General features: G+C 42.3%; 1 protein-coding gene across 2 annotated transcripts; it reads left to right on the top strand.

The window, feature by feature from the left end:
- Positions 1-5,713: 5,713 nt before the first annotated feature.
- On the top strand, positions 5,714-13,271 carry bmp2b (bone morphogenetic protein 2b). 2 transcript variants are annotated; one of them, XM_067572842.1, is made up of 3 exons: positions 5,714-6,046; positions 7,000-7,367; positions 10,579-13,270. In XM_067572842.1, the coding sequence occupies exons 2-3, from the start codon at positions 7,013-7,015 to the stop codon at positions 11,490-11,492; spliced, it is 1,269 nt and encodes a 422-aa protein (XP_067428943.1). In that variant the 5' UTR covers positions 5,714-6,046; positions 7,000-7,012; the 3' UTR covers positions 11,493-13,270. The 2 variants fall into 2 exon arrangements, with proteins under 2 accessions (XP_067428943.1, XP_067428944.1); XM_067572843.1 differs by lacking the exon at positions 5,714-6,046 and having other exon boundaries at positions 7,009-7,367; positions 10,579-13,271.
- The last annotated feature ends 6,311 nt before the right edge of the window (positions 13,272-19,582 follow it).

Here is a 19,582-nt window from a genome sequence, read left to right as displayed (position 1 = left end):
CGTTTTTTGTGAAAGCGAAGAACATTGGAGGCTACAGTGCGTGTTGTTGCTTATAGCCTGACACTGCAAATGAAATATATGAAGTATGTTGCAATTTCATCTTGTTCAGCGAGTGATTGAGAATGCTGTCAGTTTGTGTATGTCTGTGAAGGTCACAACACTTCAATCAGGATGTTTCTATTTGTCTTTTGGGTTTCCTAAACCTTTGAAGGATCTGCAATTGCATGGAAACCAGCTTCATTTCGCTCGGCAGTTTAATTTAGCCGCATACACATTAACGTGTTTAAAATCCAGAAGCAGAGGCATTAAGACTACAGAAAGCAATCAACTATTCCAACCAAGTGTTGCAGAAGATCCACATAAACAACTATTAATTGAAACCATCTTTGCTGGAGATGTGACAGCTTCCGATCCCCTCTCATGTATAGATACTTGCTAAGTGTTTTCCTTCCTTCCTTGGCCTGTAAACAGCTGCTTGTGCTTAAGTGGTAAAATGTAAATCTTGACGCTGGCTGTTTACGTAGCCCAAGCTTCTAATCATGCAGACGTATAATTGAGTGACGCGTGGTGTCTTTATGAGTGGAGCTGCATTCAAAGGGCAGATCCCTGTATTTATGTCTCTCTCTCTCTTTCTCTCTAAAATGGAAGTAACTGCCTCTCATCCCAACTAGTTCGCTAAATGGAGCATGTGTTTATATGATTCCTATTGTAAGTTGTTAAAGCGTGAGGTCCGTACGGAGCTAAATGTTTCATACGGGTATACTGATTTTATAGCTGTGTGGTGTTATTACTGTTATATAGTCAAAGCAAAGGGCATCAAGCAGTTTTTACATTGTTACATATGTGTAAAAACAAGCAATAGTTTGACTTCAAAGGAAATGTGACATAAATAAAAGTCAACGTGTGCATTTTTCTGATATGACACACGTGATAAGAGGATTTAAAACTATAAATATGGAATTATCCTTCTTTGTTTTTCACAAAAACTGACCAAAGATTATTTCACAATACGACACAATGAAATATATACCAATGATACTGATGATTACAGACTCTAGATCTGGATAAAGGACTAACCCTCACTGCCTGATCAAAGCTCCCTTGTCCCCTGTTTCACAGGAAATTAAAACACAAACAAATAAACAGTGTGCCAATTTGCCAAATTATGCACAGCTTGTAGTCAGCGACCAACCTCAACGAGCTTCTCAATATTTGAAACATCCAAGCAAGGTTTGGACCCTTTCTTGTGATCTCTGAGAGGCCATATAATCTGGAGGTGGACTTGTTGCTCAAATTAGTGGGTAGAGAAGTGTGCCACATGTTCAGTATCCATAAATATTGACTCTGGCTTTCTAGCTGGCTGTCTCTGACCTTGGTGGGTTTCCATTTTGGGACCAACCTATATGAAATGTGTCCCATTTCCCCACAATCTCTTTCATGCACCATGTGCACGTGTTCGGCATAGCCCAGCAGTCGTGCTTCTCCTGTCAAACACATGTGGATTGATGAAGTTTTTATTGGTTTCCAAATTAAAAAGACAGCTTTGCTCAATCGTTGAATTAGAGGTAAGTCACAGCAACAAATTGTTCCATGGTTTCAAGCACCATCTCTAAAGATGATCTCCTCGTAGGCATGTTAAAGTGTGTTAAGACTACATCTGGCTCAAGGCAGAGGAATGCATGCCCTGTGTCTAGCCAAGTTGCTGTTAACAGCAGGTGAAAGGCTAATAGTTGGATCTGCAGTGTCATCTCAGGGCTTCGTCTGCCCCCTGACTCCTGGAATGTACGTGATGACAAGAGAAGGCCGCTCTATCCACATCCAGCACAACATGCGCACACGGACACACACGAGAAGCACATACTGTGGCATGCGAAGAAATGAGCATGTACGGGACCCTGGTGAGCAGAGTACAATAAACCATGTCTTCTTCTCTTCCTCAGGATTTACGTATTAAAACAACAAAACATGTTCTCTCCTAATCTCCCTCAAATAACCTCAAATATTCCCCCTTGAATAGATTCATTATACTTTTGTTATAAATGTTATGTATTACGCATTGTTCTCCCTTAAGGGAGTTTCCTTACAAATAAAAGCTACATCTATCAGCCAAAACAAAAGTACACGGCGATGATGGTGGTTTGCTGCATATTATTATTTTGGTTTTCCTCTCATTACTGAAGATGATTTCCCCAAATGTGAGGGATAAATGGAAACTACCAATAAAGACATCTGACTTTCAAATGATTAGAAAAATATATGATACGTTAGGGTTAGGGTCTGTGTGTTTGATGATACAGAATTGGGACAGAAACTTATAGAGAGACATAAAGAAAGGACAAAGATGGGACAAAGTGGGAGGATTCATGACAGTGTTGTGTTCTTCCTAAGCATAGACTGGAGGCCTCAGGGGGTCGGATCAGAGACCTGTCGTATTAGTCCTTACCGCTCGGACAAAAGGATTTCCAAGAACTCCAGTTTAAGCTGATAACAACCGTCTATAGCTAAATGATTGTTATGATGATGTACAGGTGCTCTAATGCATTGTTTTTCAAAGTCAGGGTCACGACCCACCTGTGGGTCATGGGAGATTCTAAATGGATCACCGAGGAATCACAAAACATGAAACTCTTGCCAGCTGAAAATTCTCAGTCGAATTGCTTCCCTGTAATCTTTTTTAAATGTTACTTTTAAAGAAAGATTGCTTGTTTGTTTATCGAGTTTGTGTGTATAGTGAAGACGTTTTCATTGCAACAGGATCTGTAAAACGGCTACACCGCCATAAAAATGAGCATGATGTATGTAAATGTTTTGGAATTTATCTTTACATAAGAACTTAACATAAGTGTGGGAAAGGCTATACATGTGCTTGTTTTGACAAAACTGCATTTCACTTGAATTATGTTTCCCCTTCCTTTAAGCTACGGGTCAACAGAGCATCTAGAAATATTGTCAGAAAAAAAAAAAGTTTATAAACCACTCAGCTTATGGACAGAGTAGTTCTTCAGTATTATAGCAGAGCAGACATCCTGACCTTACGTTTTAAGTTGTAACTTTCAGGGATTATTTACCGCTATCATGTACAAACAAATGCATGCTGGAAGGAAATAATGGCGCTAGTGATGTTGGTGGTCGTACAGGTTTAACGCTGTCTGGCTGAGTCACAGTTTAACCTCTCAGAGCCCTCTTCAGCAGGTCGTTCATTTGTGACTCAGATAGGATATCTCTACCTGCCCTCTCTGGCTGCCAGGGTTTGGCTCGGTAATGTTGTCCTTTCAATCAGCATGTAATTGGATCAGTGGCAGAGATTAGATAAGCATGATGTATCTGGCTCAAAACAATGATATACACAATATCAGACTTAGAAACCCACAGAGCCGCATGATCTTCTCAAACCACTCTGGGCATCACTGATCAAGTCCCTCAACAGCCTTGGCTAGACACATTCCTCAGTGTTGGCCTGACACAAGCTGTGCCAAGACACACACACACACAAACATATATGGGCATTAAAACACACACACACACACAACCCACACACCTTTACATGCCCACTCATTCAAATCACACATACTTATATATACAGACAGAAAAAGAGAGAGAGAAAGCATCAGATAAAGCCCTCTCTTTCTAATCCTCTCACTCGGGTAATTAAAGATACTCACAGCTTACTGTGTGAGACCTTATCCCCCAATCTAAAGCATCTAAATGCCGAGCAGCATTTACCTGGGTTTGGATTTAGAGCACTAGGTCCACCAAGTGGTGTTTTGGCAACAGCAGAGACCCAACCACTGCCAACAGATTAACAAAACAATAGAACAAATCTATGCAGTATGAGAGAATTAACATGTTATCCCATGTGTTGATTTCATGAATGAATCAGCTGGAATAAAATAAATGAACTGTAAGGAGAGTTAATGTCACCAAACATCACCTTTAATTGATTTTAGCGATTAAATGAAAAGCTACTCTGGACTGTAAATTATGCATATCATGAGATTCAGCACCAAAAAATATATATATATATAATCAAAACTGCTTGGATACAGCTAGGGAAAGGCCAAGAACCAGTGCCCACCGCCACTCAGGTAACGGCACACACCCACGGGCCTCTCTGTATTTTAATTGTTAAGTGGATGATCTGGGATTATCCCTCATAAAATGTTATTGTCCTGAAAGAAGACAAAGATATCTTGTGATCTCTGTGGGATTTAATCTATTGCCATCTCTTGAAAGAAAACAAGTCTGTTGCTTTGGCCAAAACATAGCCGCCTGCCCCACCATCATCACCTAATGGAAGTCACTAGAAGGAATCAATGGGGGCTTTTCATATGGAGATGCCCCATACATTAATGATGTTGACTACACCCCACAGGCTAAAAACAATGCAGCAAAGATTGTCTCACCCCTCTTTACCACTGACAGCATGTACTGTACAAACTCACTAGGTTTTCTCCCAAACCTAGATGAACTTTGGAACATAAATGGCAATGAATAACATTTGTTGTACATTAACATTAACATAATTTATATCACGCCAAAGCAGTCTCTTTAAAGCAGGATTTTGTGTGAACAAAGTTTCGTAATGTGGAGTTTTACCTAAACTAACTGAAAGGTTATTACTCTCTTGGGAAACTGATGGGATGACTCTGTCTTACTTGGCTCTCACACAACCAGCAGAGAATTGTCAATATGAGACAGCGACGTGTGCAGCCAAATTCTGCCACTGATATATTGATAAACTGCTGTGAATTGGACTCAAATGAAAAGATTCATCCAGGAGGAAGCATGTATAAATCACCTCTGGTGTCAGACACATATGTACTGTACACGCGCACGCACACACACACACACACACACAGACACACACACACAAACACAGTGAAGTACAGCAGGAGGATGTGATAGTCCCACTGCAGGGTCTAATCCTTTAAACCACAAAAGCAACACACTGTGATGCCATTATCCATTAGCCTTAATCCAAAAACTAAACATGTTTGATCCAGCTATTAACACCTTGATCAATTATCTGTTCATGAGACAGCAGAGAGCTGACATGTTTTTGCTCTGCGTCAAATTCATGAGAATATAACACCACCTAAGGACTGTGAGCCATTTTGATGTTATTTTAAAACATTACGCAAATAGGCAGCTGCTATTCCTATGTATGGAAAATCACCCCAAAACACACAAAGAAGCAACAGTATGGTTTTAATGTTGACTTTATGACTATTTTTATAATGTGAATTTCCAGAAAATGTAAAGACGCAATAGAAAAAGAGTTGGTTGTAAGAAGGATACATTTTTTATACATGCTGATGGTACTCAAATTGTTTTGAAGGCACACTGGGGGCAATGAAGGAGTGTTAGGGGGCTGTCATGGCATTTTGAGAAATGGTTTAATTTCAATATAATTTAAAGAAACTGGAATTTATTCAAATTGGAGACTGTATAAAAGAGATTATTCCAATAGGATCCACTCTACTGACCCCTAAGCCATTACAAAACCAAATCTTCCTGGGGGTCTCTGTGACAAAATCTTATCAAAAGGGTCCATGGCTCTAATGTGTGTTTATTTGACATCGTTAGACATGAAAAAGTTTGGAGCCTCGGGGTTAGAAGTCCGCAGGAGGTGCTTTATAGAGGAAAAATGATTGACAGCCCCTTGGTGACATCACTCTACGGCTATAGGAGTCGCTGGGGGAAGATCAATTGAACCACTACGCTGTGAGTCCAAGGAGCGACACTTGAGTGCGCTTACCTCTGCTCAACTTTTGTCTCTGAAGATGTTCCACCAAGATGCTTTATACTTAGATCGGTCCTGCCTACGCGAACCCGCTTCCTCATAGACTTAACATATTTTTTTTCCTTTCCGTAAGACCTAACCCGAATTGCAGCTGGTGAGAATATGTGCGAGAGTCGATCGGCGAAGGGCATGGGCTGTCTTTGGTCCCCCAAGGAGAAGCAGCGTGGATTAAACACGAATTAATGTGGAATTTATCGGAGCCCAAAGGTGGAACGACGACCGGACACAGCGCTTCCTCGTCAGGTAAAATAAGAGTGATGTATTTTGTTAAACTCTTGAAGTTGTCCCTAGAAATGAAATCTTAATGATATCAACAGGCATATGATGAGTTGCTTCATGAAGAAACGTGTACTTTACAACTGTGAATCGTCAGATCTTCCATTATATAGGCTTATTTGGGTGTGTGCGTAAAAGTTAAAGCGTTCCCATTTTGAACCTCGGGGAAAACGCAGTGAAAAGAGAAATTCAGTAAACGTTGTTTCTTTAGAGGAAGTGCTACTCAGATGATATTAAGTTTTTGATGTTTTTGATGTCTTGTCCCGGGCTACATCTGGCCCTGGTACGCACGTCAGATCTAACACCTGCAAGCCTCTTGAAGTAACTCTATCCCTTATGATTATACATGACCGTCAAAGCCTCTGCAAATAGACGCTTGTAGCACCGTCTGAATGCCTCTCCTGGGCTGTGTATTCTAACTTTTCTTCCGACAACATTCTTTCATGCTTCTTCTGATCTTTCGGGCTACGCTCTCTTGCATTTCTTCTCTTTTCATATATCACTTCACTAAACATGATTTCTTGTCTCTTCTAATTGGAGACTTTATGTCTTCAGTCTCACCCGCAACTTTCTTTGATTTGTCTTTCCCGTGTCATTCTCCCTTTTTTGTTCGTCTCTTTCATAACTTCCTCACCTTGATATCTTCATGTTTCAGCTCATGTTAAGATCAATCTTCTGTTTCAGATAGACGCGCTATATAGCCGGCAGGGTTGTTTTTTCCACAGCCCCCCTTTTTTTTGTTCTGCTTCAAAGTGAAGAGGTGTCTTCCCTTTTTAACCTGCCCTCCTTCAATTATTTCTATACTGTATATGGGGGGATCACACACAGTTTGGGGAATGCTGCAGTGAAGCCCCTGCTGTGTCTACCTCATGTCAATACCTCAGCGCCAGTGTATTGACAGAAACCAACTTTCTCCACAGGGACTGACTGATCATGGTCGCCGTGGTCCGCTGTCTCATGGTACTGCTGCTCGCTCAGGTGTTGCTGGAAGGTGCTACGGGACTTATCCCCGAGGTCGGCCGGAGGAAATACAGCGAATCCGGGAAACAGACCCCAGAGCAGTCGGAGAGCTTCCTCAACGAGTTTGAGCTTCGGCTTCTCAATATGTTTGGACTGAGGCGCAGGCCGACCCCGAGCAAGCAAGCCGTGGTGCCGCAGTACATGGTGGACCTTTACCGCATGCACTCAGCAAACGGAGACCACAGCACTAAACGGCCCAAGAGCATGGGGAAACACGCAGAGAGAGCCGCCAGCAAGGCCAACACGATTAGAAGCTTTCACCATGAAGGTATGTATTAGTGACATACCTTTACCTGTCAGCCGGAGAGCTCCTCGGCTCACTCAGACAACCCAAACCTATATTTAAACATGACTCAGTGCGTCAAGACTGAACTTCAGAGTCTTCAGTGTTTTAGGGAGCGTTAGTCATTTAAAGGTGACACGCGTCCAATTTATTTACAACACTTAAGTAAGTTTTGGGATAGGCTGTAAACTCACTGACACGATTTAAAAACAGGCATCTCATGCACACTTAAATTAACTCCCATATATGTAGTGATGCAACCTTTAACCAAACATTCCCCTGGCGCAGCTGTCACGGGCTTCAAAAACATCAAGGGGCGGTGGTATCCCTGGGGTAATTTGTTTCTTAATAATTGATGGTGTTTGCGTGGGCTCTGAAAACAGTTTTTCCAGACACGCACCGCAGGAGCAGGATAAAGGGCGGTGTGCCTCTGCGCAGGTGATAGTCATCACTTCAATAACACACGACATGACATTATACTAACACGCATTATGACAAAGTCATCGTGTCAGACTGAATTCTGAGTCATTTCTAACAGGACTGAAATTGTCCCTTGTAAAGAAGGGGGGGTGGAGGGGCGGGAAGGGGGGGGTGCGCGCGCGCGCCTTATTCTCTCCAAATCACCCCCTCTATCCGCGCTTTGCGCCATTACGCACGTTCCAATAACACCATAATTGCTCACTTAGTTTATATGCTGGATACGCGCTGATTGTTGAATTCAGTGTTTCAGTTCAATTCCATGTTACTTCCCCGGCAACATATGCTGCTCAGATGAATAAGGCTCACACACTGAAGGTTCATAGACCCTGGAGAAAGTGCATTAGTTCACCAGTAATACAGAATGTGTTTATACAATGTTACTGATGAAGTGGCTACTTGAAACTGTTTAAAATAACTCAACAGGTGGAATTAAAACATAACTGATGCTTTATTTATATATTAAGTTTATCTGCTGAGCAGCAGAATGGTGCACCTGGTCGTAATATTAAAATGATTTATGTATGATAAAAAGGATTGCAACTTTTACTGTCAAACGTAGCAACTGTGTATCTACCATTCAATTTCCTGTGGTCCATGATGCAGTTTTTACAACATACCAGTCACTGAGTCCATAGGGGCTCCACACAGAGTCCTTATACAGAGTCCTAAGTGTTTCAGTGGGGAAGTTTCCATCAGGGGTGAGTCAGAGGGGTGGTTGAGTGGTTGCTTGGGTGCTCTCCAGAGGCCTAGTGCAATGACACCCAGTGGCTACTCTGACACACTACAAACAACCCCGGCCCAAGCAGCCAGGCTGAGTGACTGCTCCCAGCCCACTACTGGAAACCTCTGCACCAGGCCAGCACACACCTTGACACCACCGGCCATTACGAATGTGTTCACTTTGTTTACATATGCTCCCCTGGCTCTTTCATCCTATGCTAACAGAGCTGCAGGGTTGTTAGTCTTCCCATGTCAAGAGACGTGGAAATAATGGCTACTCCGTATAATAACCATGTATCTACAGATGTAAGTGCAGTACATCAAAGCAAACAGCTCTAATCGTTCATCACATCTGATGCTGATATTAATTTCACTAGGATAATTAGTTTCACTGCTATCAGTTTTCAAAAATAACCATTTTCCATGCCAAATAGAACATTTCCACCATTACACAGGAAGTGGCTGCCAGAGACAGGTCTGTGATAAATGACCTAACATTAGCCTTTATCTTTTGTTTTGGCATGCAGTGCAAAAAGAAATTAGGAATGTTGATACACTCATATCTGTGGTTCACACTTTTTTGACAAGCCTCAACTTGTTCACACAGCCGTTCCTCTGAGAAGAGACAGACAGGGAGAGAGTGAAAACGTTGCAGCAGAAAGAAACAAAGAAAAAGTGACAGAGAGGGAGACTGAAAGAAAAGAGGATTTGGGACTAAGAGAACAGAGGGAGAAGGGGATTTGGGAGCTGAGGAACGAGAGAAAGAGAGGGATTGGGGACAGAGGAGAGGGAAAGAGAATCAGGGGGCTTTCCCACATCAAATAAGGAGTGATAGGCCTAATTGAGGTCTTTGTGCCTCTGGAGGGAGGTTTAGGATGAGATGGTGGAATTTCCTAAATGCCTCCTTTGAAAAAGCACAGAGTTCAAAGTTTGTGTTTATTTTACCACACCAAACAGATTAAAAAGTGTATATCATCTATGATCTTCATAAAGTAAGAGTTCAAAGTGGGACTGCATCAAAGAAAATTGCAGCTTTTACTAAGATTTCTGTCATTTACTGTACACTAAAGAGGGAAATACCAATGAGCCTAAGTACATACTGTATATATGACTTTTATATGACTCAGGATGGTTATAATAGGTGTCTTAAATGCACTTTCAGATGATAGCATTTCCAGACTCAGAACTGTTAGCCCATCTTAATACTAAAATATCAAACATTTTATACCCAACTTCCTGTTTGAGGTCTATAGATTCTCTCCTGAATTTAGATGAACAGTATCCTACATCTTCTCTTGGTAATGGATTTTACACAGTATTCACATTTAAACACTCAACAATGGATGATATTTCAGAGCTAGCCACATCTGCAAAGGTTAATAGTGTTGGCATTTACGTTGGTGTTCATCTAATTGACTCCATATTGATTTCAATGTTGCTCTGTAAAAACTTAGATTTGACAATACATCAAGATATGGTACAACTTTTTTCATGTGCACTATTAGTGGGAATTGTGCACAGCAGCCATCTCATCAGGCAAATGTGCTATTTGATCTTATCAACTGATGGAAGCGCACTGCTTTCATCTTCTGACATTTAATCAGGTAAATTTATGAACATGACACTAATGATGGTATTACATCACCGTGAGAATTTCCCTGCGATTAAACTGAGTCACACATGCAAAGTCTTGATGTATGTTAAGCCTGTGTGACAATGGCCCACACCCACTCACTCTAACCACGTGGCAGCTTGGCTGGCTGCAAAGAAAGAAGGCTGCAAGTTGTGCACAGGGAGAGAGCAAAAGAAACAATGTGAGAAACCATCCTTGGCCAGTGCTTCCCTGCTCACAGTGGTTCCATGAACCCACTAGGCTTTAATCATAGATGTTGTTTCTCATTCTTGTACCATGCTTTAACTCTTTGTTTTACATTTGCCATGCATTTCACATCCCCATCATCTTATATGATGTTTGTTTCTGTGCTATCTCTCATAGAGTCTATGGAGGCCCTGGCCAGCCTTAAAGGCAAAACGACCCAGCAGTTCTACTTCAACCTCACTTCTATCCCGGAGGAGGAGCTCATCACCTCCGCAGAGCTACGTATCTACAGGGATCAGGTTATGGGAGCTACATCCCCCAGCAACAGCTCCAGAAACAGCAGCACTAGTAATAGTGCTATTGCTGGTGGCTTCCACCGTATCAACATTTATGAGATGTTTGGGGTTCCTGCAGCTCATGGTGGGGAACCTCTGGCACGTCTGCTGGACACTCGGCTAGTGCAGGACTCTTTGAGCCGATGGGAGAGCTTTGACGTCAGCCCCGCTGTATCTCAGTGGACCTCTGGGAAAGGCCACAACCACGGCTTCATGGTGGAGGTGCTTCACCCAGAGGAGGGGGAAATAGATGGGGGGCATGCCCAGAGAAGAAGTAGGCATGTCAGGGTGAGCCGGTCCCTGCACCAGGACCAGGACTCGTGGCCTCAGGCTCGGCCCCTACTGGTAACGTATGGCCATGACGGCCGTGGGGACTCAGTGCTCCACACACGGGAAAAACGTCAGGCGGCACTCCGCAAACAACGCAGGAAGCACCAGCACAAGGCCAGCTGCAAGAGGCATGCCCTGTATGTGGACTTCAGTGATGTGGGGTGGAACGAGTGGATAGTGGCGCCCCCTGGCTACCACGCCTTTTACTGCCACGGGGAATGTCCGTTCCCCCTAGCAGACCACCTCAATTCTACCAATCATGCCATTGTGCAGACGCTGGTCAACTCAGTCAACTCAAACATCCCCAGAGCCTGTTGTGTGCCCACTGACCTCAGCCCCATCTCTCTGCTCTACCTGGATGAATATGAGAAGGTCATCCTTAAAAACTACCAGGACATGGTGGTGGAGGGATGTGGCTGCCGGTGAGAAATGGACAGTGGTATGGATAGAAAGCGAGAGTGGGCAAAGAAAGACTGAAAGAGACATCAGAGGTTATTATGGACACCCGGTTTCCCAATGAAGACGTTTATTTATATGAAAGAAACACAAAACAGAGCTATTGTGGAAGAAGAAAAAAATATATATATGAATATATTTATGTCTACGTAAAGTTGGGAAAAATAAATATTTTAATCAGAGGAATATTCCTTTACTGGTTTTGAAAATGTATTTCTGATGTACATTTCGAAATGGGTGCAATACCACATGAAGTATAATGCTCAGATTTTTATTTTGTATTTATTTCTATTATAACCACTTTATTTGTAAATAAATAATGTGTATTTATCGTGAGAAAACGTGGTCACTCCAATTTTCCAAGATCAGCCACAGTGAACACCAGGCCCCTGTTGATGTATCTGTGTCAGGGGACAACATGCATGGCTGAGTATACATGAATAACAGAGTTTCAAAATCTGACAGAAATTAGCTGAAAAATATAACACTTGACAAGAAGTTCACACTCTTACACTGATTGCAAACCAAGCATTGAGCTCTGTTGGTAAATGTAATTGGAAACTAACAACAATAGAGGAGTAGAGTGGAAAGTGACAGGGCCGGGTCAGGGTGCCACTGGTGTAATGAACTGCAGTAGGGTGTAGGGTCACAGGACGGGAGTGACAACTTACAAGCCCACAAATGTGATAGACTCCCAAGGGAGGACTAGAAAAACACCAGAGCATGTTTTCATGCATTACATATCACTACAAAGATCCATGGGAAGGCTTTTCTAAAAGCTAGTTCCAATTTGTTTTCTGCTCCTAACCAATATTAACGGATGAAAAAAAAAAAAAAAACTTGTCTGTAAGTTGGTATAGTACTGCAGGGCTTCTGAGGAAAGTTTATTTAGAGTAAGATTTGAGACTGAAAGATTGCAAACTGTGGCAAACAGACACACCAACAGGCCCACAGCAAGAAAAGAATCTACTGGCACTTTAATTAATGAAGACAAACAAACACATCCCTGCACCTGTCCACATACTGCACATGCTCAGACAGATTCTTCCCCACTTACAGAGTTTGGCGGCCTTCCTTTGTCGTCTCTGAGTCATAAGGCTCTGATGTGTTTCGGCACAATAAAAAAAAAAAAAAAAAATCCCAAGTTGGAAATCAGGAATGTTTCACAAAACGACTCAGCAGCAGCAGATAAAGACATGCAACACAAACAAAACCATATACTAACACCAAAAAAAAGCTTAAGAGTCATGTTTTATTCACAAAGACATTGGGGATGGCTGACTGGCAGAAACAAAACATATCATATGTTGCAGTAAGACAGTTTGAAGCAGGAACACCTGTGTCAATATCTTCATACTGCAATGTTTTTGATGGAAACAATATAATTTCTAGACCAAACTGAAATGACTAGAACTTCTCCAGAAAGACATAGATGAAAATTTATAGTGCAGCCACAATAGCAGATCAGATAATGAGAGAGGGAAGAGAAACAGAGAGGGAGAGTTTTGCGGAGTTTGACTGACTGCGTTTTCTGCTGTGTTTGCATTAGAAAGGGTTTGGAGGGATCACAAGGCAGCTCAAAATGCTCTAAATAGAATGTTTTTTATGTGAGCGCACTTTGGGACCGTGGAATGTTGGTTTTCAATCTCAGACACATGCATACGCTTGCATGGAAAACCAATGCGGTTGTTTTTTCAATCATCTATTCAAGGGTTTCCTGGTGGGCTTTTTCTCTTCAAAAACAAATGTGCATTGAACAAAGATACGCTTGTTACTTATATAGGAAATGTAAATCAAAACATTCAGAAGGAGCCGTGAGACTTTATTCACGGGCAGTAAAAACATTGAAATGTCACATTTTTTTCATGTGCCTCAGATCATGCCTGTTTACCCATTCTTATCCTCCAAGGGTGTATATCACCCATCTACTTTAGATGATGCAACTATCTAATTATTTTATACCCTGCCGATATGCACACATGAACACACACATACACACATATATGCACCCCCTCCTCCTACCACATTTCAGTTTCAATCTTCTGCATGTGTTATTTTATTCTACCTTGCATCTCCACCCCCCTTGGTCCCATCTGGTGTCCATTTCTCCTCTGTGGACCCCACCATACCACAACCCCGCACATGGGCTGCGCATACCTCTGCCAGTAGCAGCACAATTTTAATGGACTTCAGGAGGAAGTCACTTCACTGGCACACTTAATGAACATTTGATAAAAATCAACACTAAAAACCTTAACCCCAAAAACGTTTCTGCCAAGAGTTTCAAAGGTAACATCAGGAGAGGGGAAAAATCTTTGCGTTAAAAAAGTGTTAGATTTAGTGGTTTGCCTTTATAGTTTAAGTCCATAAACCTTTCATTGGGTTGGGTGGAAATACTGCTCCCAGGGTGGGTGACACATGGGTAGCACTCACTCTTGAAACTCCCCTCCTGCACCCCGTCCCAGCTGAGTTGGGTTCCAGTTAGACTGTGAGTTGGTCACTGTTCCTCCACCTTCTTGGGCTTCTTATTTTCGAGCCAAGTTAGTATCAGACAGCTCCTTAGGGACCTCTCCTAAACTTCTCACTAAGAACAGGGGTCAAAGGTCAAAGTAATAAGGACCTATTATCTCCACCATTACTGACTGACTTCCAGGCTCATCACGTCATCACGGATGGAGTGGCTTCAAGTGTGGTCAGCCACTGATTGAGACTAAGAACATGGTTTCAGTTCAGAACCTATCCTTTTTGTACTGCGTGTGCACAACATGGATTCTAAAACTATTTATTTTATGGCATGAAAGAATGAGAATGAGCTAAAAATTTAGTCTGTGTGACTTCTATGATTTAGTTATAAAAGCGCAACTGTGTTCTTGGCAAGATTCTCTTCACCTGCTGCACAGACCTCTGCAAAGTCACTCTCCGAAAACAGATTTTCCCCTTCCTTCTCCATGAACATCTGGTAAATCAGTTAAAGGTGTCCTTCGCCGTCTTTGTTTACGCACAAACACACAACAGAGCAGCCGCACAACTGATGAGCATAACACTGGAAGCTGGGACCTACTAGCGTGGCAGGGCTCATTCGTTTTGTTTAGTGCACAGCAAACCACACCAAAACTATCTGCAGCTCCAAACAACCCAAATCATAAGGGTTATAAAATCAGATTTCCAGATTTCTGGCTGGCCCAGAATTGGAAAGTATGTGGCGTGCCGTGTATCTTTGATGAAACAGAGGGCTCAGTCGCTATGGGAGATCTCAACTGGCTCCATGCCAAGGTGGGACACGAAAATGTAGAGAAGTGAAGAGAGACAGCGGCCACTTTAGAGTCTTTTCTTACTTTTCTCCTTCATGTGCTGCACACACTAATTTTAGAGGTGGTGCACATGGTGTTTTTTCTGTATTCCGAGAACAGCCAGTAAGATGACGTCCAGCATAGCTAAGACTGTGGCATCTGCGCTGCAGCTCTGAACACATCAAACAGACAGGCGTCCACAGATTCAGGAGCAGAGCAAATATGGAAATTACTTTTCCAGAATCACTGCACGGATGATAGTACTTTACATATATACAATCTAAGCCTTTCATTCTTCCATGTGCATATGTCTGCACATACAAGCACATATGAATTAAAGTGTATCTGTGAGCATATGTGCAACACATGCACTCGTTTTGACTTATCAAATGTATTAGTACATTCACATTACAAAACACATGTAGGAAATGACAGCAACATTACTAAAAAGCTATCGCTAACTTGCTCCTGAAATATGTTCTGCTACTACCATTACTGTAAGAGCTAATCATCCATGCAATCACAGTGGAGTTGGCCTGGAGTGACATGCTGAAGTCATTACCTCTGGCTGGGACTCAATGGAAGAGACCATTATATAGCCTTATACACACAGCAGAACAGTCTTGCACAGTACAGAGTTAAAAGCTTGTCTACCATTATGATACTCCAGAGAACAAGGCAATGAAACCTTAGAGGATGGACAAGACCTTACCCCAGACACTTTTTATCGATGGACAATGGGGGGCAGCAGCAGGAGAAATGACCTTGCAATATCAGAGCTGTTCATCTCTCACCCAAGTAGTTTGAATAACTCACACATATCTCGTAATGTCTGAACACGGTGTGAAAAAATCTATCCCACCCTACTCTCTCTCACTGTTTTGATAAGATAATTAGTTTTTCCTTACTTTTATGTTTAACTGTTATTCTGTGATCAAATAAGAATGGACTTCAGGATGTGTACCTTGCACTTTGTGGACTAACACATTTCCACAGAGGATACAGGAAAGAGTTCCATATGGACCACATATGGGCTTCTAAAACAGGCTTGAGGATGGATTTGCCTCTAGACACTGATCTAAGGTCAGTGTCGTGTTTACTCCTCTGATGGTTACAGTTAAGTTTGGGGGGAAGGGTAAACCCGACTGATCCTGGAACCTTGCCGAAGGGCGTCTCCTACACCCTGAGCTTGAAAGGGGTAGTGTGGTTACGGGAGCGGCCTCCATCTTTGTAGCAGGAAGTGAAGAGATCAATCAAAGGGAGCTACATGACATCCCCCAGCATGCCTGTTAAATAAATGTCAATCTCTGACACAGTAAATCTCATGCATTACCATGCATACAACTTCAAATCGCGGATGTTCTCATTCAGAGCTAGCAATGAAAAGAAAGTTCAAAACTCATCTGTTTTGTCAGATGACAGATAGTAGACGTACACTCGTAACACACAGTGAACTCTGCCAAATAGTTACAATATCACACACACACACACACTCAAACTCACATCAAACACATATCTTTATCTATATGGTCAAGATCTCAAGCACTCTGCTTATTTATCTGTGGTAGACAATATTCTGCATATTTGGCTTAAAATTGATGAGCACTGTCTACATGATTTACTGTCAAAGATTTTACTCTTTAGTTTACTTTAGAGCATTAAAATGCTTTTAGTAACCTTATATAAGTATAAAAAAGTGTAATCAGTCTTTATATGTGTATAACAAGTATGTAGGTTAGATAAAGTTAGAAATTAATGACATAATATGACCTTTTATTTGTCCTTAGCCAGTAGATGGCAACAACCAGCACTGTAACTGGTACAACAAAGGGTCCTATCTTCCCCTCTATGTCTTGGCAGCAATGGAGATAAGGAAGATAAGGAAGGTTTGACTTCTTTTTTGATCACAGAACAAATTTTCACAGTTTAGGATTACAGAATACTAACACTAGTAATATTGTCATGGGTTACAAACTGTGGATGCGGAACCTTGAAGAGCTCCAGGCCTGGAACCAAGTCCACCGAGCATCAGTTGATCCTCAGCTATGAAAGGAGACCTGTTATGGAGTTCGGGGCCTCACTTGGTGGTCTATGAGAACAAGCTGGTGCTGAACCTTTTGTACTTAGAGCAGATTACCAGGAGGCTGCTTCCAGATGCAGTGCACCAGGGGAAACAGGCTCTCTTTCCCTGGGTGGTATGGGACAAATCCATTCCCCACACTTTTCTCATTAGTGTAATAAGCTTTGTTTAAACCACTGGACTGCCATTGTCAAGGACACATACACCATCTCTTCCATCCATCCATCTGTCATACATCTCTGTGCTGAGGCACTTCAGGTTGGAAAATGTACAGATGAAATGCTTGCAGACACTTTTTTGAACTATGTCCAACCTATATACATACGATCTTTACCCCATGACCATGCACTGTGTCATGTTCGCATTGCTGTTTCATATAATGTGCTGTGTAAGAACTCATACAGAAATTACAGTAGTATACAATAGTATCCTCTGTACTCAATTAGAACCTGCTGATCAGATGCCGAGCCAAATGTACACCAAATAGAATTATGAAATGCATATACTGTTTTGTACAGCTTAATTTTATACAATTCATCAAAGGGAGGAAGATATTATATATTCTGTTTGTAACAGGACTAGGACAGTGGTGCGTGAGAAAAATACATTCCCATACCCGTCACTTATTTTCAAAGGAGGCCTCATCAACCTGATTGCAGAGGGAGATGAGACAGGCCTGTTTATGTAAAGAGTAGCTCCACAACCTGAGGGCCCAAGCCAGCTCAGCTACGAGGTGTAACTCGCACTCCTTCACCCTGCTGTCCCATAGCCTGTCAGTGGCATGGCAAAGCCTGCCTCACCAAGCTTCCTGTGACTCACTTCCTGTCCCGGCCCTGCACCTGCACTCCCCTGGGTGATGTCATGGCAGGTTTTCCTCTTGGAGTCGCACTACAGAGCACACTCCCCGTCTGGCATAATGTGCGTATACATGTGTGTGTGTTTATGTGTGTACATCCATCAGTGTGCCTGGCTCAGACATCAGTCAGCGGACCTGCGGTGAATGCAGCCCTTCATAGCTTTAGTGATGACCTCTTCCGTGAGGCAAAGGCTTTGCAGAGTAGAAAGGCACATCAAACAGACAGGAGAGGAATAGGACAGTGGTTAGTGGAACATAAATTCCGTCTCCAAGCTGGATTATTGTGATTTTTTTCTCATTTGCTTCTTCCTTCACAAAGATACAAATATGTCCTTTTGTTGCCTCCTTGTGTCTGTGCATTCAATTACTTGTAAGAATCCTTCAGTGAATTCTTACTGAGCTTCACGTAATGAAAATTTGACCTTTTTGTGAAAGAAGTAGTTCTGTTTTCCAGTGAGGAGAAACAACCTCTAGATGTCCTCAATATCTGTGGGAATAATTACAGTAGGCCTTTCTACCATCGGTGACCGCAGTGAAAATGATAGATTGAGGGGAACACACTACTTGGACAGGCCCATGAGTAAATGGAAATATTGTATGAGAATGAGTGCATACTTTTTTCCTTTATCCTGGGCTGTAAGAAGTGATGGTTTTTGTTTTTTTTACAAAACCAACCTTTTTTTTGGCTCTTTGCTCCCTCGGATTGGGCGAGTATGTACGTGAACGAGCAGGAAATGCCTTACAGCTCCCGTCAGCAGAGGAGAAACCCGTTAGAGGTCAAGGGTTACAAGAGGAAGGAGAAGGCATATATCAATATTCATTTCCGTTTCTGGTACATTCACAGACCTCTTGCTAGTTTCACTCCTTTATAGACTGTGTTATGGATCATTAGTTCTTGCTAGCTGCCTGTTGACAACATTAGCTGCTCTAATGGTCGTCTGTGGGAAACTCAGTGCTGTGTCCTCCCTTTTGGTGTGTGCATGACATCCATCTGGCTCTGATGCTGATAGATGGTACAGACCAGAAAGAGGCCACTGCGAGAGAAAAGGAAGACTCAGGACCACTGGTATTCATTGACATCCACATGATTTCCTCATAACTGGGTTCATATAAAGTATACCTTCTGGTATTAAGGGCAAAGTAGTCTTGGTGAAAAAGCAGTTGTGATGCACTATTATTAAGTACCCACAGTTGTGACTGGGGAAATTGATAAAGTATACTTAGAAACTTCTTTTCCTCATTAGAATGGGCAGCATTTAGAGGGCCACAGTTTACCAACATTCAGGAGTTGACATTGGACTGAATCTCTGTACTGTCACTGTGCAAACAGCGGGTGTTCTGTTGACTGGGACATAAAATAGTGCTGTTGGGTTTTGGGTTTCCAGAGCGGGATCAGGGCTGCAGTATATTGAGTCCATGTGGGGAGTGCGTTTTTAATCTGAGCCTTACCCACAGTCCTTCCTGTTTCTAATTTGGCGCTGCAGCGGTTTTGTCCCGAGGCCAAGAGCCTCTCTTCCACAGAGTGTCTATTTCCTCTGAAGTGAATAGTAGCAGGTGTGCTGGCCCGAGATCCCTTAGAGAAGTCTGCTTATGAATGGCCCACATCTCACTCTTTCTTGCCTGTCTTTGTTTTCTTTTTTCTTCCTTTCATTCGTATTTTTCATTCCCTCTCACATTCTTTCTCTCTTTTTCACATACTTTCTTTCTTTCTTTGCTGTTATGTCTTCACCACTCTTTTGTTTCCCCCACCTTTGATTTTCTTTCTTTCTTTCCCCTTTGCTCTCTTTGCTTCCTTCAAGATCAAGGTGTAGTACTTTGATAAGTTATAAAACGG

This window comes from Thunnus thynnus, chromosome 18, assembly GCF_963924715.1.
Source record: "Thunnus thynnus chromosome 18, fThuThy2.1, whole genome shotgun sequence".
Classification (NCBI taxonomy): domain Eukaryota; kingdom Metazoa; phylum Chordata; class Actinopteri; order Scombriformes; family Scombridae; genus Thunnus; species Thunnus thynnus.
The sequence above is the reverse complement of the archived record's forward strand: the minus strand, read 5'-3'. Positions and strand labels throughout refer to the sequence as shown.